The sequence below is a fragment of the Podarcis melisellensis genome, assembly GCF_964234715.1.
Source record: "Podarcis melisellensis genome assembly, chromosome: 1".
NCBI lineage: Eukaryota > Metazoa > Chordata > Lepidosauria > Squamata > Lacertidae > Podarcis > Podarcis melisellensis.
The window spans coordinates 74,228,841-74,255,776 of NC_138528.1; the positions used below are offsets into that span (position 1 = coordinate 74,228,841).

The following is a 26,936-nucleotide window of genomic DNA, read 5'->3' on the forward strand; positions in this document are numbered from 1 at the left end:
GCTTCTGGCCGCTTTTTCATTTTAAAAGTGCTGAATAAAGAATTAAAGCGTTTATCTATTCATTTCTCCCAAAGTAGTGAAACTTCCTTAAAAGTGCAAAACTATTCCAACCAGGGGAAGAACTGATGGTGACACTGTGGGGTGGGATGAGGCATCCAATCTGCGCAGTGCATAGCGTGCAGAACTCAGCCCTAGAGAGGATCATGAATGCTTCAAGAGAATACAGGGACCCCAAACCTAACCACTCTATGCCTGCTATATCTGCCTTCTTCCACATTCCACATTTTCCACACTACTTGTTCTTCCCTCTTTTCTTATTCTCCTTAAGAGAGTATCTTCAGGTGTACTTTCTCCCAGATGCTTTGGGATTTCCACAGAATACAGCATGCTCTATTATTCATGCCTGTTCATTAACCTATAATATTTATTTTTTAAAGGTGGATCTCATTAGTGTCACAATGACGATTATGTCACTATACCTGTGTTCCATGGCAAAGTGACAAAGGCAGCAACCCATGTCTAATAGCTAGCCAATGGCAGCACAATGTCCATTTTACTCTTAGTGCTTCAAGAATCACGAAGTAGATCTTAGGTTTCTACGTAGCTAGAGCAAACAGGAGCAATTCAGCAGAACTGTTTCACATCAATAGCTCTCTGTTGCTGAAGCCCATGGGTGGGAAACCTGGAAGCCTGTAGGTCTGATTTGGCCACTCAGGCCATCCTCATCCCAACGCACCCACCTGTTACTCACCTGATGTTGCAGGCAGAAGCTGAGCCTCGTTGGCTGAGTCTCTTTGCAAGGGAGGGAGGGGTCACTCCCTGGTCCCCACCTTTTCAGGAGAGGGAGGGGGCTTGGGAAGGGGGCTTCTTCCCACCCTCCACCAGCCCACCTGCCTGTTCTCATGATGGCAGGCCGTTGTGACTCTTGGACAGGCTAGCTGGGGCTGGGCCAAACTGCAGCACACTCATTTGCCACATACTATTGGGGGTCCCTGCTTGCTTCTTGTTTCTGTATAAGGCGGACATGTGAGGTGAATCCCCACTTTGGAAACCGCTACTGGAGCATTCATTGGGTATCTGCCACAGCAATAATTAAGGACAAAAACTGAAGGCCTCCCTGTCCAGTGGCCAACTGGCCATATCAATTTTCTCTGTTGGCTCTCCCTGACAAAAGAGCACCTTCTGCCCTTCTGAGCACCCTAACCTAAGAAGGATATTGACAAGCTGGAAGGTGTGCAGAGGAAAGCAACCAAGATTATGTACAACAGAAAAATGGTATGCAGCCCAATCCAGATCGGGGCCAGCTACTTTCTTTCTAAAAACAAAGGAGGTTGATTTAAGCATGCTTGTGTTAAAACACATGATTAATGTCATCTGTAGTTTGGTCCTCAGTTTCTGTTCTGAGTTGCCATATTCTATTTTTGGAAAGAACTATAGAAAGAAAAGAGATAACTTTGGTGAAAGAGGAGTAGAGAGAACAGGGATTAAGCATGTCTCTCTCAAGCCGAGGAGGATGAGCTGTTCAGTGGAAATTTGTTCACTTTACGCTTGTAGGCCTCATAGTTTGTTTCCATCAAAAGCAAAACAGCGAGTTGGGCTGCAGTTAAGCTTATTTACAGTAGCTAAGGATGCAACCACCGGGTGAGATATTTCATTTGTAGTGGGAGCAAGAGAGGAATTTCCCTAGGAACAGTGGGGTGAGACTGATGGAATGAAGGCAGAACCTTGTTGTCCTCTTTTCAGCATGAGCTGGGGGGGGGGGGAGCCAGGCAGTAGCACAGCAGAAAGGCAAGTGGTATACGGCTGCAGAACAGAGAAAGGTTGATTTGAAAGTGAAGTCAGAGTAAAGGCTTAAAAGCATGTATAACATCACCAGACATCTTTTTGGAGGGTGGGGGTGGGGTGGAGGAGGTAGTGTGAGAACAGGAATTTGCAAGACTGTGGAACCACGGATGCAGTGGTTGTGCAACATGGCAGGTCTGCGCACACGTGGAGGAAAAAACTGGGTGATGTGTGTGCTCAAAAGGCAAGCAAGAGGTAAAGTGGGTGGTCATAAAGAGTGTCCAGAAAAGGGAGAAGGGAAAGGATAGTCAGGTAGTCAGGTTGTTCAGTGGAGGCTGGGGGCTGGTGGGGGGGGAAGAGGAGGTGGAAGGGAAGTTCTTACCACATTTGGAAAGTCTCCCAGTCATCAACTCCATACAGTTAGTGGTGTCTAGATCGTAAGAGTGGAAAGAGGAAGGAGGGAAAACAATATAAAAAATCGTTTCCAGATCTCTTCGTAGAAGGCAGTAATGTAGCAATTTTTTTCCTGGAGCAGAAAGTATATATGGATTGGCATTTCTACACTCAGTTGAGATTCTTCCTAAACCTATGCTAGAAGTGTGTTTTTTGGAATCAACCATGTAACACAGAGCAAACACTTTCTCCTCCCTATCGCTGCCATATATTTAATATATGTGTTACAATGAATGTCCAAGATTTGGTGACTTTTACATCCTGACTACCTCAGACAAATTTTGTGAAAAATATCCAAAAATCTAAAGACCCACAAGTGAATTCTGAGAGCTAATCAAATGTCAGCATTTACTTGGGTATGTCTGAAAGATGAGAGAAATACAACAAATGACAACTAGGACTGGCTTCATTCCCACATGAATGCTGACATTCACCAAATTTCATACATTCACTGTAAAACCTACAGAAAGAAAAATAAAATACTTTGCAACATAGAAATCCTTGGAAAAGGCTGTTCAGCTAGATCAAATGTGTGAGTCCATTATGATGACTCATAGCACTATGAACATCATTGTCACTAAAATAAAAGCAAAGTATTATTCTACATGTACTCAAGATGCCAAGCTATCTTCTTTCACTACTATCTCGTCCACCTCGGGAGCTATAAATGCTATGATATCTTGGGCTTCTCCAGACAACTTATTTTATCCCTTAAAACATTCATAGCCTGCTTCTCCTAAGAGTTTATGGCAGCTAGTAAAATGGAAAGAATTACAAAAAGAGTGGAAAAAATGTATATTTATTTATTTAAAACTACCTCCAAAAAGTTCTTCCTATTGCTAGCAATAAATGCAGTTTCCACTTGGCGCCAGCAGTAGTAATAGCACCCCCCATGAAAAGGGTTGGGGCTATCTCTCTTTCAAAGGAGGGGGCAGTCATTCCCCTCCTTGCAGAGCTGTGTTTTGGGATTACAGTGGAACCTTGGTTGTCAAACGTAATCCGTTCCAGAAGACTGTTCGACTTCCGAAATGTTTGACAACAGAGGTGCAATTGCTGGTCAGCAAATTCCTTTGAAAAAATGGAGAAATGTGCCTTGGAAGCCATTCGACTTCCGAGGCACGTTCGAAAACAGAAGCATTCACTTCCAGGTTGTCGGTGTTCGGGTTCCGAATTGTTTGGCTTCTGAAGCGTTCGACAACCGAGGGTCTACTGTACTTCAAAAATGAGAGACATTCAGGATGGCAGCCATAAGGGGTGGGTCAGGGCAAGAATATGTTTTGACAGTAACAGCACAAGTTTGGGGCTTGTGAAAAGTAACGACTCCAGGAGCAGCCCATTCCGTTTTGGCGCCTGAGGCGAAAAGGGAGGTTTCCATTTCCCCCTTTCCCAACGCTAAAGCCAGAGTTTTGCTGCTGCCGATTCTCTTTAGTTTTCTAGGGAAGGCAAGAGGTACCTGGGGAACTCTGTTTGCTGGAGAAGTAAGAAGTGGCAGTAGCAAGAGCTCTTCCTGGCAGAATCCTGCTGCCTGAGGCAATTGCCTTGGCGAGCCTAATCATAACGCTGGCTAGGCTTGACTCACAAAGGAAGCAGTTGGTGGTAGGCCCAACTCAAGGTTTTTGGCTGCCGCCCCCATGTGTCTTATCTTATGCTGAGCAACACAACAACAGACCATCTTAAGGCAGCTTCTGCACTAGGGCTCTTTAACGCTGATCAGACATTGCTCTCCTGTGATGAGCCTGAAGCAAAAAGAAACAGTGGCTCTGCAATATAGCACCATATATTGCCTGTAACCACGATGGCAGTGTCCATCTCCATGGGCAAGGAGGGCATGGGCATGCTAACCTAGCAGCAAGTTCCATACAGCCATGTTTCTGCTTCTTGTGGCTAATGGCCCTTTAATTAGGTCCTTCCTCCTTTGTCTCATTGCTATTAAAACAATGCCAGAGCAATCCTATGCATATCTACTCAGAAGCATGTCCCACTGAATTCAGTTGGGATGGCAGCCCTCAGAGACATTCCAGCACTTCCTCCTTTGCAAAGTGGGAAACGCATTGCTAGCAAAGATAGACATTCTCTAAAAGGGGTTAGGTTGTATAAATGTTAGGGTAGAAGAGCAAAGCAAAAGGATAGGTATGCACCAAACAATCCAGCAGGAAGGGATCTTGGAAAAGAGAGGCAGGTCTAGGGTGACTGTAGATAAGGGAGCATGATCAGAAATAGCAATGTGAGGAAGGGTCCAGCAGAGTTGAGAATCTGACTGAGAAAGGGCAGCCACCTCTTCCTGCAGAGGCCTTGCACAAGGTGAGAATGTTACAGAAAACAAGGAAAAGTAGTTATTTAAAAAGTGAAAGGAGAACCTGGAAAGAGTGCATCCATGGGACAAAGATGAAAGACAAGGCTATCAATGGCCACCAAGTCATGATGGCTCTATATACTGTCTTCATTTGCTGGGGAACAACAGAAGAGGGCCACTGAACTCGTGTCCTGCTTTTGGGCTTCCCAGGGGCATCTGGCTGGTCACTGTGGGAAACAGAGTGCTGGAACAGATAGGCCTTGGACAGGGCTCCTCTTATTTACAAGCCGTTGAAATCATTCCCATGCATGGATGGATGTTTTATTTATTTATATATATATATGGGGGGGTGGCTACTGTGATTAACAAGTAACCTGTGTGCTGGCTTCTGTCTCCATCAGTTGTTCTAAGAAAAGTGGAGCTGTTTCTAAGGTGGGGGTTATAGAGCTTTGAGGATGGAATGCTCAGAAGGGTTTTATTTATGATGCTGGTGGGTCTTATACTCCAGGTTGAGGCCATGCGGTGTTAAGTGTCCCAGTGTGTACATCCTTGTATTTTCCCTCTTTGCTAACACTTCTGGATCTGTTAGCATATCTATAGCAATTATTGAAAAGTCTGACAGATTCTCAGGACTGAAATGTTTAGCAACTGGCTTCACCCCCTTTTTTGGTTTCTAAAACATGTTGGTTGTAGTTTTTATTATGTTCTGGATATGACATCCCTTTTTTGCAGTCAATTATATGGATTATAATTAGATATGGATTATATTATATGGATTATAATTATATGGACCTAATGGTCAGGGGTCCCTTTACCTTTACCTATATGATTATATTGCAAGATTTGCTGGTGATGTTCTGTTTTGACAAAAAAGGGTGGAGAAATCCGTAATGTCTATCTTGAAAAAAGCTTCATTTAATTTTACCAGAGCAGCTGATGAAGGCAGAAGCCGACACACTTTGCTACATAAATAAAGCTCTTTTTGTTAATAAAAATAACATATATATTATTTTAGTGATTAACCAAATCTTAAAAGGAATCCAGAACTGGCTTGTATGAAGTACTATTTGACACCCCTCCCCCCGTGTGTGTACACATACACAAAACTGGGCATCCATGCAATTTTTTTTGGTGAAGATTTCCGTCAACTGGAGCTCTCCAATAACCCAGCCATATACCAGACCTGGTCTGCATATGCAGCAGAACGCTGAGGAGGTGGAATAAACTGTGTCTCTTTGGACTGCAGATATGAGATACCATGTCTGAATGCTCTTCTGTGTGAAAATTCTCTACAAACAGGAAACTAGAGCATTGTGGAGACAGTTTCAGTCCACCTTTCTATTGTGCAAGTCTCCTACTTATAGAGTCTCTTATTGTTGTTTAAACACAAATTTTTGTTTAAACACAGAGAATTATTACCAAAAAAATAACCCCCCACCAGTAGCTCATAGTGATAAAGTATGTTCTGCAATTTCAACACGCATATCATCTCCTCCTCATTTTCTCAATGAATGGCAGCTTTATTTCACAAACACAGATGCTGGAAACTGCAGTCCTATTCAGAGATCGTTGCATTTCATAAATAACCAATGATTTCTACTAAAGCTTCTGTGTAAAAAGTTCAGCAAGATTCACATCAAGACCTACCAAAGAATAAAGCACTACAATTATGCAGGCCTCCCCTTCATCCCACAGGACATTTAAAACAGCTTATCAAAATAATAAGCGTTTAAGTTTGCATAAATACATAAAGATGAGATGAAGGAACTGTGTGGGACCTACTTTAAATACATCGGTTTCTGATGCTTATCTGATTCTGAAAATAAAGTCAGCAGGTTGCAACCCAGAAATCCCAACCTTTCCTTAATATTAACAATGCAGGAAGTGTAGTAAGCACAAAATGTCCCACTGCATTGTTAATGGTTACGTATAGCCTATTGCTGGAAGCTGGAACTTGCAACAATGGCTGAAAAGTTTAGGAACCACCACAGACATAAAACAGGGCAGGGGGAAAGCAGAGAATTCACTGCTCAGATGAAACAATGGATTATTTTAATACTGCCGTTTATGGAAAGGGATACACAGACAGTTAACTCCTTCCCAGAGGAGGTGTCTGCTAGAGGAAAGCAATCAGTCCTGATAACAGAACTGGTATCATATGGAAATAATCACTATTCATTCTCAGAAACATCATTTCTTACTAATGGCTATAGATTCGTTCTGTGGAACAAAAAGAATGCACAAAATTGCTACATGGGCAAAAGTGTGGTACTTTTTTTTCCTATCTACCCAGGCAGGATTCTCCTTTCATTCAATAAGGACTTCTTGGCAGAGTGAATATCCATGGAGATGGTATTCTCTTTTCACTCTGAAGATCATGGAGCTTCCAGAATTCAGGTGCATGAATGAAAGTGTGTACCTAAGGCTGCCTGATCAGTGATCATTTCAAGGAAGAAATCTCCAGTGGCTCAGGGAGCACAGCGCTGAAGCGCTTTGGTGCTGAGTGGCATTTTAGTGGTGCACTTAGCTTTCACCTGTGCACTGAGCTTGTTCCAGTTTGCATTAGATCAAAAGTAATAAGCAGAGCGAGTCCCAAGAAGCAGAAATGAGAATGAGAATGGAAGATACTAACTGGGATGCGCAGGTGTGACACAGGAACGCACCACTGGAATGAGATACACGCACAGACAAGGAAACGACGCGATGTCTATTAATATTGGTGTGAGCTTGCAAAGAATGAGAGACAACAGAAAACAGTCCTGTTCTGAAACCCAGGCAAACCAGTTTAATGGGCTGGCCCACAGCTCAGCTGACCAAGCAGGGTCCGGAGATGTAGCAAGCATCACCTCCACGAAGTCACAAGTCCTTGCTGGCAGTGATGGAGCTGGAGACATGTTCAGAGATGGGGTCACCTAGCTGCAAGGTACATCTGTTGCAATATACTGTATCACCCCTCTCCCTCTCGCAGTACATACAGTATATGTTTGTGCACAGAGAGGCCTCCAGTCACTCACCTGTAATGGCACCTGACCTGGAACGTGGGGAACACTGTTTTGCTAGAGCAGGTGAGCTCTCTGAACTTCTCCAGAGGCTAGAATCACTTACAAATGCTTTGCACTTTAATCTGTGAGTTACAGATTAAATGAACATTGATTTCGACTGAGGCTGCTTTTGAAGTAAGCAACTGTTCCTCACAGAATGCAGCTTGATTTGGAGTTACCCAGGCTGCAAAGACATTATGCTAAGCTGAATGGCCCCTCGTGATTCTATGACCTCCTGGGTGCCAGGGGACAAGAAGGTGGCTTTTGTGTTGGAAGGAGGGCAGCATTCCTTCCCATGCCCATTCAAGGCTCATCTGGCAATTATCCTGGGAACAATTCCTCATTAATTCTATTCCATTTTAAAAACAGCGTCATTTGGTGCCAACTTCTCAATAATTCCTATCCCATTTCAAATGAGCATCATTTTGGTGACATTTTTGCTTCCCTGTTTTCTCAACCACAGCCTGGACATCCATATAATTTTTAAATCACAGCCACATACGAAATAAATGTTTCTTGTCAAGAATTCCATCCAGTCACAGGTTTATTTTAGTCTGAATTCACAGAAAGTGGAGGCTGTTTAATAAGTCACTATGAGTAAAAGCTACACATGGGAAGTTTGTTCTCTGTTGTTATTGTTGTTAGCCTCAAAAAGATGCTAACCTTATTGAACTCTTCTAAAAGCATGAAGAGCTGGGGCTAGTGAGGACAAAGGCAACTTTCTTCCCATGTGGCTACAACCACTGCATGATGAATTTATATAAGAAGCAGTCATCCTGCAGTGCTGAGTCTTGGAACCTACCCTGATGCTCCCTTTGCTTATTAATTTGAAACTCCTTGTTTCCTATCCTAGACCAGCCAGACATCTGCAGATGCAAAGTAAGTGACAGCAGTCTGTCTGACCAGATTCAAATTATATTGATCAGTTTTAGACATCTAGTAATTCTTTCCCAATCCATGCTCTCATTTGTGAATGGCTGCCCATCTCTTCCCGTTGATATATTTCTCACATGCTTGTCATCACAAGGGTGGCTTTAAAGGGTGAGATTAGCTACCACTGGCATAGAGAGAAATTGGACTTTGGGTCTATGTACCTCATGTTTTGTTCTGTTTTTCCCATACACTTTACAACAGACAAACGTTTCCTGTAGTGTTGCAGAGTTGTTGTTGTTTGCTTGGAAGAAGCTAAATCCGCTTATCCTAGTGACCTTCACGAGGTGAAGCAGTGAAGATCTGGGCTTGTGGAAGGCTAGAGAGGTAGTAGGGGAATTGCTAAATGAAGAGATTGCTAGTAGATAAATGTTCATCCCATTCATGAAAGGGCTAAAGGGTAATAAAAAATTATTTCCTGGTGGAGTGTGGCATAAAACTGTAACAGGCGAGATATTTCTGCCATTGCTCAGCCATTTCCACTTCATTAAAGTGAGCAGGTAAAATGGCATGTGGCTTCTTCAGAGTAAGTGACTTTCCAAAAATCAGTCTTGCTCTAAACTTCCAATAATTCCCACTTGCTAGCAAAAGTCACTTCCTCCCCAGGAGCTAACTCAGGCCATTGTTTCTTTTAAAAAATGGTTTGTAGAGGACTCTTTCATCAGATACATTTTGAGGCATGTCCATGATTTTGGGGTGGGGAGGATTTTTGGAATTAAACAAACTGCTGATGACACTTCCTGTGAAAAGGGGGACAAATGGCTCTTGGGGCAGGGCAGGGCAGTTCACGTGGAGGTGGGGGGGATGCATTTAGGAAATGGGAATTGGTGCAAGGCAGGTGGGAGTGGAGCAAATGGCAAGGGAGAGATGTGCAGAGGAGTCTTACTGTTTGTGCTGAATGAAACTAGTTTTCTAGGTGCAACTTGAGGGCTATGCTGATAGGTGCTTCCAATTCATGTCCTTGCCTGAAGCAAAGCACTGAGCTGTGGAAGCTACTTACCTGATAACTGCTGCACTGAAGGCTGGTCATGTGTGCTTAACAACTGTGCCTGAATGGTTTCTACTACCCTCTTAAAGCGACGGCTTGGACCTGTGAAAAGACACATCGGACTGTGAGTTGTGGAAGAACTGAACACTGCTGTGGAAGGGAGAGTGTAGGAAGAGAGCACATTTCCATTAACTTTTCTGCTCAGTATTAGACTGCATCTGAAAGCTTCTCATCCTTATGTTTACAAATATGTCCAATTCCCTTCTGTTAATTATTTCCACTCCTTTATATTCCCCCCATGCCACCATTTTGCTGCTCCTCTGCCAGCCCCTCTGGCTTCTCTCTCTCACTCCTGCCTCTGGGCTTCCAGCCATGCTGCTCCCTATGCTCAGAATAGACCCCACCTCTCTGTTCAGCAAATAATTTCATTTTTCTCTCCCAAGTCCTTATCTCAAGACTCACTTATGCAACAAAGTTTTTTTTCAGAAGCAGCTACCAGAGGCTCACTTTACCTGCTCCTCCATTACTAATTTAGTCTCTCTTTCTTGATCCCCATGACTTTCTATCAATCCTTGAGCTTTCTTCTATCTTGCCTAGTTAATGAAAATGGCAAATCCTCTAGAAAGGAATGGTGTCACTTTTATGTTCTGTACAGCATGCACCTAAGGACCTTGTTCCAGCTCTATGAAAGTTTAATATTAGTAGCAGTAGGTTATGCCTATCACATTCTTAATAAAGCTTTATGAAGACACACTTCCCTCTGAAACTTACTAGACCTTCCAGCTCCCTTGCAACATCTGTAGATCTCATTATATTATACTTAACTACCTAGTTCGTATACCCCTGGTACCTCTACCATTTCTCCCCAACATGGCCAGCAAAAAAACACTGTTCCTTGTTTGCTTGTTTGTATTTTTTAAAAAACACTGCTTAGTCTCCAGGATTTTGTGTAACCCAAATCCCCAAAGCAAAGTAGAACTATATGTAATCTAAATAACCATCCATTTCCAAAGCTTTTGCATTTTTTAAAAGCACTCCAGAACAGCTGGCGTCCCATGAAGCTAAACACAGTCAGTATGACTAAAGAGGGTGGAGTGGTAAACTCAACCCACCTCAATTTGAGTACTGCTCGTCATGTAATGTGGCTTACCAAGTGTTTGACAGGCCTACCATTTTATTTTTTTTAGTCTCAGGCAGGCAACAAAAGCAGATTTACTGAGTCCCTGTTGGACCGCCATACCTGGATGATGGACAACGTTCATCCGTGCAAGTCACAAGCTACACGTACCTGCTCCACTAGGCTAAATGCCCCAAATAACATCTTAAGGGCACCAATTTTGAAAGCTCTCTTCTAGAATTCTGAAGACTAGTTTGACTGCTAAAATGTTTCCTTTTGAAGCTGCCTCAAACACAAATAAATCCAGAGAGGCAGCTGTGTTAATCTGTTGCAGCGAAAACAACAGAAAGTTTTGTGGCACTTTTAAAGACCAATGAATGGTATATTTGATCGTCAACCCTACACAGGAAAAGAAATTCAAACTATGTAAATCACTGTGTGTGATAAGTGCATTTCACAGCATGTATATCTGACATTCACACAGAAGGAAAACATAAGCTGTGTTAGTAAGCTACAACTGTTAGCAGTATAATTATGCACATGCATGGCAAAAAAGTGTGATGTGCAATTTTCCACACATGATGACCAGCAATTTGGATGGCTTTAAGAGAGGATTAGACATGTCCATAAAATATAACACTATCAATGGCTATTAGCCACAATGCCTATGTTCTGACTCTACTGTCTGAGACAGTCTGTGAATGCCAGTTGTTGGGAATCACAACTGGGGAGGCTGTGGTTGCACCCAGGGGTCCTGATCCAGCAGGGATTTTCTTACAACAATTTAGACACCATTTGAACACTTCCACATACATGCAAACTGCTGCTGCCTGTTGAAGAAATTAACTACAATTAAGGCCACCCTCGCTATTTTGTCTGTGCTCCTCCTCCTCCTCCATGCAGACAGCAAGCTTGTGACAATTACCTGATAAAAGTGTGAAAGTGACTGAGTAGATCCCGTTCTCTTTCTGGGCCTCCCCACCTTCTGTGTATGTTATGTCCACTTGGAACTTCACTGGCTTCTGAAAGACAGCAGGGCCCCCTGTGGATTTGTACTCTGCGCGGAAGCTTGTCTGTGAGATGACGCTGTGACTGAGGCTGGGGATCTAGTAGGAAACAACAACATGAAGAACAAATGGTAATACCACTCTAAAACCAGTGGCAACACACCAATTTAAAAAGCATCAAAATCTGAATGGGAAAGACTGCTGTTTTGTGGGACTGCCCTTTCTTTAAGAATGAAGGAGCATTTCAGTCTGATGGGCAGCAATAAAAAATGAACTTCAATAAGATCTCATCAGCTAGCCATTTATTAAAAATTGTTAAATGCCCAAACTCCTGGCTCCGAGAACTGCTCACACACAGCATCTCCGCCTTACCAGGATTCAATTTCAGTTTACTGGCTCTGATCTAGTCCACCACTGTGTCTAGGCACCAGTCTGGAACACCCATGGCTTCTCTTGATTCAGATGTTACAGAGAAACAGAGCAAGGTGACATTTGCACATGGTTGACACCACACTCCAAATCTCTTAATGATTGCCTCCAGAATATTTCATATGGATGTTAAGCAGGACTGGGGGAAAAATAGTCTCCCAAGGCATTCAAGAACAAAGTTTACAGAGTGCAGGCACATAGTCATTCTCTGCTCTTCTCTGGACCAGCCCTGCATATTTGAATGGGACCATGGTAAAACACTGCCGCCTGGGTTTGTGGAAGTATTGCACAAGTCATAGCTGTCAACTTTCCCCCTTTTTAAAGGGAAATCCTATACGGAATAAGGGAATTTCCCTTTTAAAAAGGGAAACATTGACAGCTATGGCACAAGTGTCAAAATGTATAGGAAGCATTCTTGGACTGATAATGTGGAAAGGGCAAGAAGAAACATTTTGAAGTTATTAATATAGTGTTGAAAGCACTTTGCACACATTATCTTCATGCACCTTAGAACAAACCTGCAACTCTTATTACCTCCATATTACAGGTTTGAGGAGGGCTGTGAGGTAGCAGTTTGACTTTGGTCCCCAATGAGCTGAGATTTGAATCAGCACCATGTTGCTCATGCTGTTAACTACTCTGCCACACTAGCTCCCAATAATTACTTGGGGCTGTAAACTTATACACTTTTATCTGGGAGTAGGTCCTATTGTTATCCAACTTACGGTAAACTATACTCAGATACACCAAAATCAATAGACTTGAGTTACTTATGCCCATTTATTTCAACAGGTCAACTCTGAGTACGACTAACATTAGATTTCACCCAATGCCAACTTCTGAGTAGATCTATACAGAGTTGCTCTCTGAGGGACTTAAAACTGGCAAAGATCATTTGGGATTTTTGCTCCTACACATACGACTGTATCACACTCCACTTTAAAAGAAGCCCCAAAGATTAATTATTTCAGGGAGAGTTCCAGAACATGTCTTGAGATTGCGTTCTCCCAAGGGCAGAGTTTGCTTTGGCCTCCAGAAAAGGGTAAGAAATAAGCTACTAGATGGGAATGTAAAGGAATCAACCCGTTATGTATAGCCACCGTGATTTTATGTGCAATTTTGCTTGGAGTATGGCTGGATTTATACACCATGCTCTGGGGAACCTGAAAAATATGCCTAAGAAGTTAATCTTTTTAAAATCTTATTTCTCAGGGAAGTTCTGCTAAGAAAGCCAGCTCTGAGTCTGGCATATATGAGTGAGAAATGCATACATAAAAAAGAAAATGAGTAACGGTGAGGGAAAGATGGTGTAATTGAAGAACAAAGACGCAAAGGTCACTTATACACTAGCCATTTAATATGGAGCAGACATAATCTCTTCACTCAGTTTTTACAGAGAATTTAGATGACAGCATTTCCAACTCAATGTACTCCAGAATTCTTCATATTGTCCTCCCACCTTTTTCAGATCTGAGCTGTGATTTTTAAAAATAGCTTGTATTTTTTAAAATAAAAAAAATAAAGATTACATTTAGTCAATACATGCTATATAGCCATAGTAACAATAAAAAACACTACAGCAATGGATAGAAGCTTTCCTACCACTGTATATTCTCCTGCATTCTAGTACTATAAAGCACCCCTACTCATTTTGTTAAAATGCAGTTCAGAATGGCATTGAGCCTTCTTGGGGCTACTGTCTCTTTAATTTCCCTCCATTCTTTGTTTTAAAGTGACTTCTGCTTCTGGCTCTTACATTAGTCAGTTCCTGTTCCTCGTGTGATAATTACTAGTTTTGTCTTTGCAATCAAAGCAAATGTTCATTAATTTTATTATTACAATTACATGGTTAAAGTAATAAAAAATAAAATTTCTAAAAAAAATTACTCCAGCTGAAAAGAAACCCAAAATAAAACCGCCTCCCACAGATAACAGGAACTGATTAGTCAATAACCAAGAAACACTGTTGCCACAGGAGAGAACAGAAAGAAATTTTAGTTTCAAAGGGCACTAGTGTGGAATGTGTCTGGAACTACAGGCTGAGGAACCACAGCTCATCAACTTTCACTTGTGCGTTTATGTCTGTACTTACCGAGAGGAATGCATGGACTATGTCAGCCTTGATAGAACTCAGCGGTTTGTCCTTAATAACCACAAAGATCTGTTCTTCTTTCTCTAGGTTGATAAAGTTACCAAACCAGGATTTTTTGGCAAGCCTGACCAATCCAGGAGGGAGAGAAAGAAAAGGCGAAAAAACAGAAAGCAAAGAGAAGATTTAGAGAAGAAAAGCACAGGCAATTATAATACACAGCCAACTAGGCCTTAGCTATGCTGTGTGGAACGGTATAAGTCATTGTGTCAAGAGAGTCATATTTGTTCAGAGACAGAAAGCACCCCAGTGATGCATTTGGCTTTACTACAACAGTATGTACAGTTGGAAACAGAAGACTAGGTACTGTACTGTTCAAGTAAACCTAGAAGGGCAGAGGCACTAATGGATACAACCGTGAAACAGCTTTACAAGATACAGCAGGGAGCTGAATAAGGAGGACATTGGTAGGACTCTTTGTGTGTGCCACTGATATGCACACATGCAGTCCATGCACACCCTGCTTTCTGTAAGCACTCTGCACATGAATGGAATGTGTTCTCTGGCACCCTAAAAATCCAGCTTGCACTGTGCTCATTGACAGCCCCCTGGACACTCATTACAATGTCTAGTCCTGAGGTTATTTAATCTATAGCAATATGACACATTTAAGAGAGAAATGTTGTACACTACTAGCTTTTGAAAGCAAGCTTAAAAAAAGAAAGAAGAAAAAAGCATCTACATCTGCCTGCCTGCCTAACAGAGGAAAAGAAAACAATCACACTTTGGCAAATCTCTCCCAGTTCCTCTGTTAAAACTGGGTTGGGAAAGCACAACTCTCTGAAATATTAATAAGCAGCTATAGCTGACCACAAGCCAAAGATTAGCATGGGGAACAGTAAAGAGAAAGGGCCACTCATTTAAGTAGGCTATTAAGAAGCCTGGGCTTTTGTCTTCCTCAAACACACCAGAATGACTCTGTAGGCCTCAGAACAATTATGCTGTCTGTTCCTTGCACATTAAAAGCCTTTGCTGATTAGATATTTATATGTATAGTTATCCATCCAACTGCCCCAGTCCCTTCAGACTTCAGGTTGCTGCAATACACCTCTGAATAGAAACATATGAAGGATGGAGCAAGTGCTTTTTCTAGCACAGGTACATGGACCCCACAGTGGGTGCATGCTGCTGCTGGATATGTCCACGATCCACTAAACACAGGCTACCTTTCCATACGCTACAATATATACATTTTAATAACTGGGGTTTATTTCCTTCTCTCATTTAAACAGGGAGAGACAATTCTAGTGAAATCCTCATGGGTGGGTTGCAGAGTTTTTGATGAACTTACTTTACTTCTGTGGTATATGAGGGGTGTTTTTGATGGTCCTTCCATTCTGCAAAGCTAGCTCACCAATGGCCTGTGCCCTGTAGCCTCCCTGCGCCCTGCAGCTTTCTGCAATTCAATTACAGCTCAGGGAAAGGTATCATGAGGTAACTCCTCCCACAGAGTTTTTCCAGGTTAGGAAGCAGGGCAGCTGAAGAGGCTGCAGTGTGCTGGCAAAATGTTTACAGAAAATAAAAGGAAAAATGCAATCCTACCTTGCAATAAAGCAAGCTTAAAACTCAAGGAAATTCTCAAGTCTCCTGAGAATGAGGTGGAAAAAAGGAAAAGATATTTTGCAAGGAAAGAAAACTTTGGAGAAACTGAAGGAGAGGTTTTGGCACAGCACTAGTCTGCATGATCTAAGCAGTGCTGCTTCCAACAGAGAGAATCAGTGCTATCCGAAAAATTATTAACTCTACACAGGGGGAGGAAAAAAGGGTGGGAGCATGCAGCCTCAGTTATTCAAGATTCGCGGCACAATTTTCTAAGCATGTTTACTCAGGAGTAAACTTAGGCCACAGTGTTCAATGAGCCTTACTCCCTAACAAGTGTACTAAGTAAAAGTTTTTTAAATGAAATGGTACACTGCTTTCTTTTTAAAGTGCTGCCAACCAAGCAAAACACTGCATTAGAGAGAAGCGAAACTTGCTTCCCCAATAAGGCCTTAAGCATTATGAACATTATGAAATTGACATTAAAAATCTTGAAGACCATTTTGTAAAATTAAAAACTGGGATATTTCAATTGCCTCTGAGCCATGATAAAGGATGTACTGTATCCATTCTGACACTTCATATAATCACAAGGGTAGGGTCTGTTCTGAAATGAATGTTTTAATTCACATCCAATGGTAGGAGATTTAAAAGAAAAACCCATTTTAAAAGAAGAAGAAGGGATAAAAAGGTGCATACTGTTGGTAAAACTGTATCTCATGAATGATCACCAGGAATAAAGGTTATAGAGGCCTGCTTAAGTTTCCAGTGATACCCTGGAGCCTGTAACTGCTTGCAATACAGAGTTCTTCTGATGAGATACAAGGCAGAATAGATTCTTGTGAGTTCTCCTGATGTAACTGTGCTGGGTCTGCAGGGCAAAGAGGTATAGATAGTGGCACTGATGTTTTATAATGAAGGAGGGAAATTCAGCAGACCTGGCAGAATATCCATATTGCATAGACTTATCCGGTACTAGTTTAACAAGTAAGAGTTGGGGGCAAGGAAGGAGAGATTTATATACACCAGTGGCTCAATTAGTTTGGTGTATTCCTAGACACTTGTGTGATCAAAGTAATCCCAGAACTATATGGTACATATTCATATTGACTGTACCAGTGGGTCTGTGGATACTATTGTCTAAGACCACCCCACTCAGAACCTGCAGTCTTACATCTTACTCACTGTCTGGACATGTTGTAGCTACATCAGCTGAAGGCTAAAGTAATGATTTTTTAAATAAAGTGAAGCAGTATGCACAGGAATCTGAATTCTGATTGGGTTTAGCACCCTGCTCACTCAGACTTGAATCCCGAGGGTTCCCTAGATTCATTACTGCAACTCATATTCCATTTTGTGGGGGCTGTTGGGATCTTCCTAGACCAATCTGCACATAGAACAAGAATCAGACAAGACCCACTTCTCAACAGAGGACCCTGCAACGGTTCCCCCAGCACATCTTAGGACCCACAGAAAATTAGTGTACCTAAAGGGAAACCTTAGGTCCCCAGCACAGGAAAATGGGAACCCTGAGAACTGGGGGGTCTGGTAGATCCTTACCTTAACTCTGCCATTCTGGGTCCTGCTATGATCTGGGTCAGGGATAATATTCCAAATGTTGTTGGGCTACAACCCCATCAACCCCAGCAAAATGGGCAGGGATGATAGGTTCTGTAGTGTGATATCTGAAGGTTCTATATTGGCTACCTTGTAATTGCAATTCATATATTATCACCTCAAATCTAGATGAATGTAATGGGAAGAATTCAACATGGTACTAGAGAGATTGTTCTGGTGTAAGCATCTCCCCTCTCCTGCCACGCTGTTCTGGTGGTTCTCCCCCCTCCCCCCAATTGGGGCAGGGGGAGGATGGGGGTCAAACTCCGCTGCTCTAGTGGAAGTCCTTATGCAGGCATCTGCTAGCAAGACTGGTTAGTTGAATCTGGCCCAACGTTTTACTTTAAAGGTGGGTTGGAATTTCCAGATTGAAAGCTGGCTGTCATATTCAGAACTAGCAGTGCTCCCAGTTGCTGCACTATTGCTTTAGGGACATAATTCAAAGTGCTAATTTTGATATATAAAGCCTCACCCCAGTAGTCCTTAAAGGCCACCTCTTCCCTTATGGAACTCCCAAGGTTGACTGAGAGAATCTGTTTAGCAATACCATCGATGGGTGAGATTCAAACAGTAAGGGAGCACAGGGAGATATTCTCAGTGGCTGCACCACAACTGCAGAACTCTCTTCCCTTGGAAACGTTCAGAAGCCCAAAACAGGATGTTGTTGAGAAGCACTGTTCTACGGCCTTTCCCCCTTTTTCTTTTGGAAGGTAGGGTGTCATTACTGACTTAGGAGATGGTTTTGGGGGTTTGATAATGAAAATAACCCTAAAGGAAGGAGAGTGAAACATAAAAAAGAAATAAAGGGGAGAATACACACTGGGGGCAACCTTAGGATTCATTGGAAAAGCTTTCACAACATATCTGAAGGGTAGGAAGTCCATAGGGGAAAAACGACCTTGAAAAACACTGGAGAATCAACTTGACATCTATCTTAAGAAAGGTTTTCCACCCCAAGAGATTGGTAGAAAGCAACAAGGTGTACTGGAGAAAGTATGCAATTTTACATCATGTTGTAGACAAACAATGACAGCATTCTCTATATCTAAAATAAACCCATGGATTAAACAGAATTGTCTCTCTATTGACCAGTGCTGCAATTCTATTTCCACTTAACTAGGAGTAAGCCACACTGAACTCAACAAGACTTATCCCCAAGTAGACATGTATAGGATTGCATTGTAAAACATGCTTATACACCATCTCAATTTGTATTAGAGGCTCTAGCTTCTACAGGGGATTTCTGAAGCCCCTATGGGCTAAATTCTAAGTCAAAATACTAGTGGACACATACATACAGCCCAGTTCAAACAAGTCCCATGATTCAGGACTTTGCTGAATTGAGGCCCTGCTGCAAATCAGCATAGCTCCATCATCTGGCACACATGGTGCAATGCTTTTTTCTTTTTTTAAATGTCAGATTTATAGAAGGTGATAGCAAACAGAAACACCAAGAGAATAAAAGTTAGGCAACCACCAATTCCATTATGTTTCTATTGGCTTGTGGCTCAAAGGCAGCTCTCTCCATGAATTGCTTCCCGTGCCTGCAGTCCTGTACACTAGGGAAGGCTAACCTTTTTTATGCCCAAGGGCTGCGTTCACCCTTGGCCAACGCAGGAAGGGCTGCATGTTGTATACTAGCAGTGAGTATGGCCACACCATATTCTCACTCATCAACACAGGTAGGCAAAATGCCCTCCTCAGCTGGCCCATGCAGATCAGCTGAGAAGGCTGATTATTATCCCTCCCTGTTCATATGACCCATCTGATGACTGAAGTGGGAATATTTGCTTACCCAACAGGATAATGAGTCTACTTTAACTTTTCCCCTTTTTTGAAATCAGTGGGGTCCTGGAGGGGCAGAAAAAACGTGCTGGGAGCCCTCCATAGCTGTTAGCCACCCCTAATGTATGCATTTAGAATGCTTCAGTCCAACTGATCTCAATAGGAACTAAACAGCCTAACTAAGCATACCAACATTATTAGTATGAAAAGTCACTGCAAGATACCAATGAGAAAGATCACAGAGTTTTGCCTAAAATGTGTTTGAAACCTGTTCAATGTATCATTTTTAATGGTAGTTTTTGGACTCAATCCCCAGGTCTGTGCTGCCACAGTAGAATATGGTCCCTGTCACCCGCAAATAATATGTGTGTGTGTGTGTGTGTGTGTGTGTGTGAAGTTGACCAAGGTGCTTTAAAGACCTTTTGTTTACATATTTTTCTTAAATATTAAGTTCCTTTGCATTAACAGATAAGTCCTCAGGCCAAAGACTGAACTAGCAAGTGATGCTAGGATCCCACTCTAGTTATCCTTTTATATCTAATTGTTCTAGAATGTGTATGGTTAGAGACATGTGAACTACTACAATGTGGCAAATGCTTCTCCAGTTTCTTTGAAGTTTTCTTCCCCTGTGAAAGAGGCTTCCATTTTTCTGTCTCATTCTCAGGGCACTAGAAAAATAGTTTCTTTTGAATTTTGGTGGGTATTGAGATTTTGAGCTAACTTTATTATTGCAAGGTAGAGGAGGTTGGTACGTGTAAACCTTTCTGTAGCACGCTGGAATCACCCCAGCTGCCAGTGCTTCCTAATCTGAAAAAGGCTCATGGGAGGAGTTATCTCACAATGTCTTCTCCTGAGCTTTAACTGAAGCATGGACACCCGGGAAGGCTGCTGGAGTGCAGACACCACTGGTGAGATGATTTGTGGAATGAAAGAAAGGACACCTAAAAATATCCCTTGGCCACTGCAAAAATAAGGTGAGTACAGTGAAAACACAGCACCCAAACAATAATAATTTCACAGATATGTTCCATCTCATCTGATAATTTTCACATGTAATTTATTTTCTCAATAACTGATGGGAAGGATAAAGCTGATTAGCCATATTTGGTCATTCAATACACATGGCACAGGTTTTGCGGAGTGGGAGAGGACTGCTGTGCAGAACTTCCCCTGTCGTCGTGTCCTCAACAGCCCATTCCCTGTTGTCCATGCGGTGGGAATAATGCCTGCAGAGGGGATGCTCATAGGCTCCCCGCCCCCAAGTTTTGGTTCTAGCTCATGGAGGGGGCATATGTGCAATGAGCAAACTTTAAACATGCTCACCAACATGCAGGCAGACAGCAGGAGGGAGGTCCTGACTGAGTTGTGATGGTAGGGCCAGGGCCAGTAGGTATGGCTCTGCTCTCCTGCTCCACACCATTATAATTGCCCAAACAAGGCAACTGGATGCTGACTTTAAAAAACACACACATGAAAATGTTTTGGATGGAGGTGCCTGTTCAATGTTTGTAAAGATTAAAATATTATGCACAATTTGGATTATTATCAATTTTTTCTTCTTAAATACATGTACTTCTATGCAGAATGCTAAAAAGCAGATGGAGTCATGCTGCTTTACATCAGAAGGGGATATGGGCTTATCCATTTAATTTCTATGAGCTTATCTAGGCTTTCCCACAAATAAAATGATACACATTACCTAGACATGTCAAGGTATAATATCCAGTCCTCAGAACTGTTAAACGAATTAGATTCATTAAAAGATGCAGCAACAGTGTAAGGAAGCACATTTATGCAACATTTCAATCATGGGACCACTAAGGGCTCTTCTGCAACAGAGACATCTTGCTCTCAGAGCAAAAAGAACTTTAGAGTGGCCACAGAGCATAAAGGCACTGACGATTGAAATAAAAACACAGTTCATTATTTTTTACAACTTTTATTATGTTTACTGCAGGGTGCCATCCAATTGAACTCATTAATTCAGCAATTATATTGGAAAGGGGGAAAAGGCCTTAGGCTTTGAGTTGCATCCAAACTGCCTACTAAGAATGCCTTTACTTCTACCCGGCAGTTCTTAAAGAGAGAGCGAGGCACAGAGAAAGGCAGCACATTCACAAAGGATCTCACACAAAAAGAAGGGGAGAGAGAAGGAAGAGAGAATATGGTGGAAAAGAAAGAGAAGGATCCCATTAAGTCCCTTCCACCACTCTTTACTGCCCTGACTGCTGTTGCATCAGGGTTGCACTACTCAGTTTTCACACTTCAAAATGGCAAGGACCATATCACCATCTCCAGTTAAGAGATCTTCTCGGATCAAAATTTAATCTAGAGCTCATGATTATTTCACTCTGTGACTTAACCAATATAAGATCATTTCAGCAGCCAAGAAAGCAGCAACGTAGTAGAAAATGCTGTGCAAATTATGGAGGATTATTTTGCACTAAAAGGGAATCTCTGGAGAAATGTTCACAGGCAAAGTATCCCCAATAGGCATTTAGTCCTATGTAATTCTTCAATGACATTTTTGTTAAAATTACTTTGGGTCTAATGCAATTGAGAAAACACATTATTTCTGAATGGCTACTGTATTTCCTGTGTAGCCCTTTCCGAACTGTTTTAGAAACTTCCATCCCTACACCAGCTTTCACCTCCTACTGTATGAGTTACTTCCTACTAGGCTCCAAAGAAGGTCAGCAAGGTCAGCAGTTCACTGTGACTTTGAACAATATATGAAGTCGAGACACTGCTTAAGTTTTCAAGGCTGTTTGCTCTATTGACTCCAAAGAGAGACACAGGGTCCAGTGTAAGTAAGATTGCTTGAAAAAGCTATTCACTAAAGCCTATGGAAAGGAGTATGTTAAATACATGAAGAATTGGATGTTGGTTTTCCTTTTTAAGACTTTTCCTATGAAGTGAGGGTGGAGAGGAATGCACTGAAGGACTGAAAAAAATTATGCACTGGGTTTTGTTTTCTTAAAAATCCTTATCAGACAAACAACCCATTTGTTTTCTTGAGCACCTGCAGTTTCCTAAATCAGGAGTAGCTAACCATTATCAGGCTGTGGGCTGCACTGGCCAATGCTCAACACCCGGGGGACAACGTGTCCAAATGTAAAAATGGCCAATTGATTTTTTATAGAGTCAAATTCTGGGGGATCTTTGGGTGAGGTCACAAAGGTCTTTTGCCATGAGAGAATCGGAGTGTAAAGAGCAGCCAGCAACTTTAAAAGAATTAATGAGACTTTTCTCTTTTTGAGTGGGGTGGGGAGGGGGTGGGAATTGGAAGCCACAACAATATTCGGTTTCATAGCATAACAGCAGGAGATTCACAAGAACAGTAATTAAAAACAAAAAAACCCACTTTTTTTAAAAAAATGACAAATTTCGGGTGTCCAAAAACCCCTCTTGAGGAGTTGTATGAGTCCTATGTGCTAGCTACCCTTGTCCTAAATTTATCCCTTAACCTAGCACTACCCTTGAGGGTGTATATTAACTGCCCTGACACCTTGTTTGTGACCTGCTGCAACCAGAGTGGTATGAATTCATTTGTTAGGAGTGCTAGATAAAGAACATTCTGTCTCACTCTGATCTATTGACAAGTACACACGAAACAAATCGGTGCTGATACTAATAGTACTGTAGTGAGTTACTTACTCTGGGGAAGATTCTGGAGTTAAATTCGACATCTCTTCTGGCGTCGGTACTATATATACATACACAGACAGAGACAAAGCATAAGAGGAGGAGAAAAAGAAAATGCTGATTCCCAATTCAAAGTCACTAAACGTGGAATCAAAGTTCATACAAAATATATTTCAAGCACTTCATTGTTTTAATATCAAATAACTTATTGTTTTAATATCAAATAATGGAGCCACACTGCTCCTATATCCACATGTACCTAACTTGAACACTTACATACTGAGATTTCATAGTTTGGCCTGGGCTCTTAAACTGTATCTATTCAACTTAGAATTGATGACTGTTGTGAAAGTAATTTGCAGCATAATTGTATCTGCCAAGATGTCTGGGGCTGATTTTTAATAGTAGCATTGAAATAGTTCTATAACCCACAGAAAACTAAAAACTGGTATGCTGCACACTTAGCCCTACAACACCCTGAGTATGTGCAAAGTCCGTAGATGGAATACTATTACCCTTTCCCCTTGAAACAGAGAATAAGAAATCTGCCATATACTACAGCAGACATTTCAGCAAAGATACAAATGAGCTGGAATGCTGAGCTGTGGAAATTTCCTATTTGCATATTTTAACCAACCTTGAATTAGGAAAGAAAAGAGATTTCCAGTAACAGGCAGGGATGTATTTGCTCATAAACATATAAAGCAGTAATTGTGCCTTATGTAACCTTTATTAACATGAGTCCTCATGGAGTTCCTCTCCATCCAAAAAACAACAACAATGCACATCAGTGAAGACAGCACCTTGCTCAGAACTCTGATCATTTGTGTCTTCATTACTCGCTCCAACATGAAAGGACGCTGAAGAAGGGAACTTTGTAAAGTACCTTGTGTGGTCCATGGAGATGGGTTAATGTTATTTTGCCATATCATTAATACTACAAATACAAAATATTGAAAAGACTATGGGCCTCAATGATTCAGCAAAATGGGTTGTTACAGAGGGAGCGGCTCTAAGTTTTTCAGAGATGAGATTTTTCATTTAATGCTGTGTCATGAGCAACATGCAAGAGCTTCAGTTAATCATGCTTTGTACACACACTTCTGTATAATGCTGGTCTATTAAGGGGTTCCCTGTAATGAATACTGGGAGGGAGGACTATCTTCTTAGAACAGATACCAATGAGGACAATTGATAAATGCTGCACAGGGCAAAGTTGTAACAACAATTGTGCAAAAACCCACTAATCATGTAATGGGGTATAAATAAAGTCAGCCTGGAGCTATATTCTGCATACATCAGTTCCTCCATGAAGGGTGTCAATTCTTTAATAAACCATCTTATCTTTGTGGACCATACAGCATCTTTGTTCACTTGTCTGTATCTGTAGGTCTGTCTTCATGAAGAGTGAACTTTAAGATCGTCTTCTGTTTTGAATCCTTCCCAAACCCTAGCCATCACGTCAATAAATTAAAAGTGCTCAACTTTCCAAGAAAACGTGTAGTGACTGCCTTAATCTTGAATACATATGGAAATGCAATATGATAGGTTTTTCTTGAAGATCTGGGCCTATGAAGGGGGTGGTAATCATGTCATGAAATAACCATAGATGCAACCCATTGTTTTCTATGGGATTTCCTAGTTTTCTAAAAGCTATGTCTCAAATAAATCTTAAGGTACCAATTAAAGAAATAAAAACGTGTTCAGGAACAATTTAACTGGAGGTAGATATTTTCACCCTGCTTCCACATGCTGGCCACCTCTGATTTGGAGAAGCTCATATGTGAGGAATATAATTGAATCTGCAGTATTGCACACAGTAGCTCTATTTGCACATACTTCTAAGTCATTGTTTATTTTAACCATGGTTTCTTCAGCAAATCACCAGCAAGCTTAAATTAGTAAGCAAGCAAGCAAGCCATGGTTTGCTTCTCCAAAGCATGGTTTGTTTTCCAACTGCTCTTGCCTCATGCTTCTGTATCTTAGTGTGTGTCTGGCCACACACATCACGATGAAGCAAATCCACTGAGTTTGGACACAATAGTTAAAACAAGCCACAATTTGAAAGCCAAAAACAAACCATGGTTTCACACAATTGTTTGCCAGGAAACAAACCATGGTTAGTCTGCTAAGATGGACACAGATATTAAAAAAGCCACATTTTGGCTAGGCAAACCATGGTTTAGTGACATGTGTAAACCAAGCCAGTGTGTGCCTCAAGTCAGAAACAACTGAAAATCAGCAGGCTAGAAGTGCAGTGCAAGTACCAAAGCCATGAGTAGAAGGCACAGGATGGAGAGATTGGATAGTATAACAACACTTGTAATCTTAGTATAAAAACTGGTACTTTTGCCTTGTTCAGGTAGTCCAGGGATGTCCAACTTCCAAGAGACTGTGATCTACTCACAGTATATAAAAAAAACTGACAGTGATCTACCCATTGTCACTGAAGGATGGACCAGAGTTGTTGAGCTGAGCTTTTTTTAGGAAGCAAAAGTTGTTGAGCTTCTTTTTTTTGGGGGGGGGGGAGATCGACCAGGGGGGGAGATCTACCTGGGACACCCTCATGATCTACCAGCAGATCACGATCTACCTGTTGAACATGCCTGAGGTAGTCTACTGGGAGAGATGTATGATTAAAGACATATTTCCTAATGATGACCCATGTGAGAAGAGGTCTTATGTAAAAAAATTATATAATAAAATTCCATAGGTGTACTCCCTTAAGTCAACGGTGCTTTACAGCTTGTGCACCTTGGTAAATAATTAGTGACAACACTATATGATGGGAGTTGTAGCCCTGACAAACCTCTGCATTACACTTAGCTCTTGCTTCTCAGTGGGCTCCATCTTCCATCAAGCATCACAAACAGTATTATGACTTGCAGAAGCCTAACTAGGTTTTCCTGCTGAGAAAATGTAAAATTGGTTTTCCAAGCTCAGGGTCAGGGAAAAAAGGGGGAATGAAGTTCATATGGTAATTGACACACACTGGAAGAATTGCAACGTGTTCATTGTTTGGTTAACAACAACTTTCAAATTTCCTTCTATACTCTCTGTCTTTGCTATCTACTAACCAACCACTCTTTACACTGATATGTACTTCTACCTGCTAACCTAACACTGCCGCATTTTGAGATCAGATGTACCTTGCAATTTCCTGCGATGGAAGCGTGGAGATCCCAGGAAGCTGTTCTTGATCGAGTTGAGCCGTGTTCTCCAGGGCATTCCTCCAATGCTGGGGCTGGATGGTGGCGTAGGGTTGGGTGTGCCTGCTGGGCTCTCCTTTGGCGTATGGACAGGTGTCCCCTTGGGGGTAGGGAGGGGACTGCCCCTTGGAGAGGGGTGAGGGGTGACCTGTATGATGGGGATAGATTTGGTGCTTGGGTCAGTACTAGAAGGGAGCAATCTAACAGGAGACATAGGGTTGGTTTGCACGGTAGGAACAGCCAGCTGCGGGCTAAACCCAGGAGCAGGTGGACGGCCCTGAGTGTTCTGTGCAGGAGAATTTGGGGGAGGAGGGACTGTAGCATTGCTAGAGGGCAGGGGATTGGATTTGGTAGACTGGAGTGGTTTTTCAGCCAATCTGCACTTGGATGGCAAAGTCTGTGTCTTTGGATTGGGTTGAAGTGCCGGCTTTGGCTGGAGAACATGTCCGGGCCTGGAAGCATTCCTACAAGCATCGGAGTCCAGGGAGACTTGGGGGCGGGGAGTGAAAGGGAGGTCAGGAGTCTGAGGGGGGATGAAAAATTTTCTGATAGGCTACAAGATACACACAGAGAAAGTACCCATGCATTTCAAGAAAAGCAAAACGCACACGCACATACGCACAAAGTGGGTGAATAGAGAAATAAAGCCCATTTGAGTTGCGGTTGTGAGCCACATCACAAGGAGATCAGAGTTATGGAGGTGAGGGTGAAGGAGGTGGGGGGTTAGGGAATTGCAAAGAAACAAAAAACAAACACAAACAAAAAACAAAAAGACATGCAGTTAGCTGGGAACACAGCAGAGTCAACAACAGCAGCAGTGGCGGTAGTGAAAACAACAGTTTTGTCACAAGCTTCATCATATTAACCAACCATGTGTCAGCAAATAAAAAAACCACAGAGCAAAAACTAACATGAAGGAAAAGAAAGTAAGAAACTAAAAGGGTGGGCGAGG

General features: G+C 42.0%; 1 protein-coding gene across 15 annotated transcripts in view; it reads right to left on the bottom strand.

Moving 5' to 3' along the window:
* The window catches only part of BRSK2 (BR serine/threonine kinase 2), a 402,463-nt gene that overhangs the window by 13,314 nt on the left and 362,213 nt on the right, over positions 1–26,936 (bottom strand). For 5 of the 15 annotated variants that reach the window (XM_081903615.1, XM_081903621.1, XM_081903616.1 and 2 more), the window contains exons 16-20: positions 25,925–26,537; positions 22,788–22,836; positions 14,133–14,256; positions 11,530–11,710; positions 9,500–9,589 (exon numbers count right to left, since the gene is read on the bottom strand). In XM_081903615.1, coding sequence (XP_081759741.1) covers positions 9,500–9,589; positions 11,530–11,710; positions 14,133–14,256; positions 22,788–22,836; positions 25,925–26,537 — 1,057 coding nt within the window. Of the gene's footprint in view, positions 1–2,164; positions 2,213–9,499; positions 9,590–11,529; positions 11,711–14,132; positions 14,257–22,787; positions 22,837–25,924; positions 26,538–26,936 lie in introns of all 15 variants that reach the window. The other 10 variants (XM_081903619.1, XM_081903608.1, XM_081903620.1 and 7 more) reach the window with 3 other exon arrangements.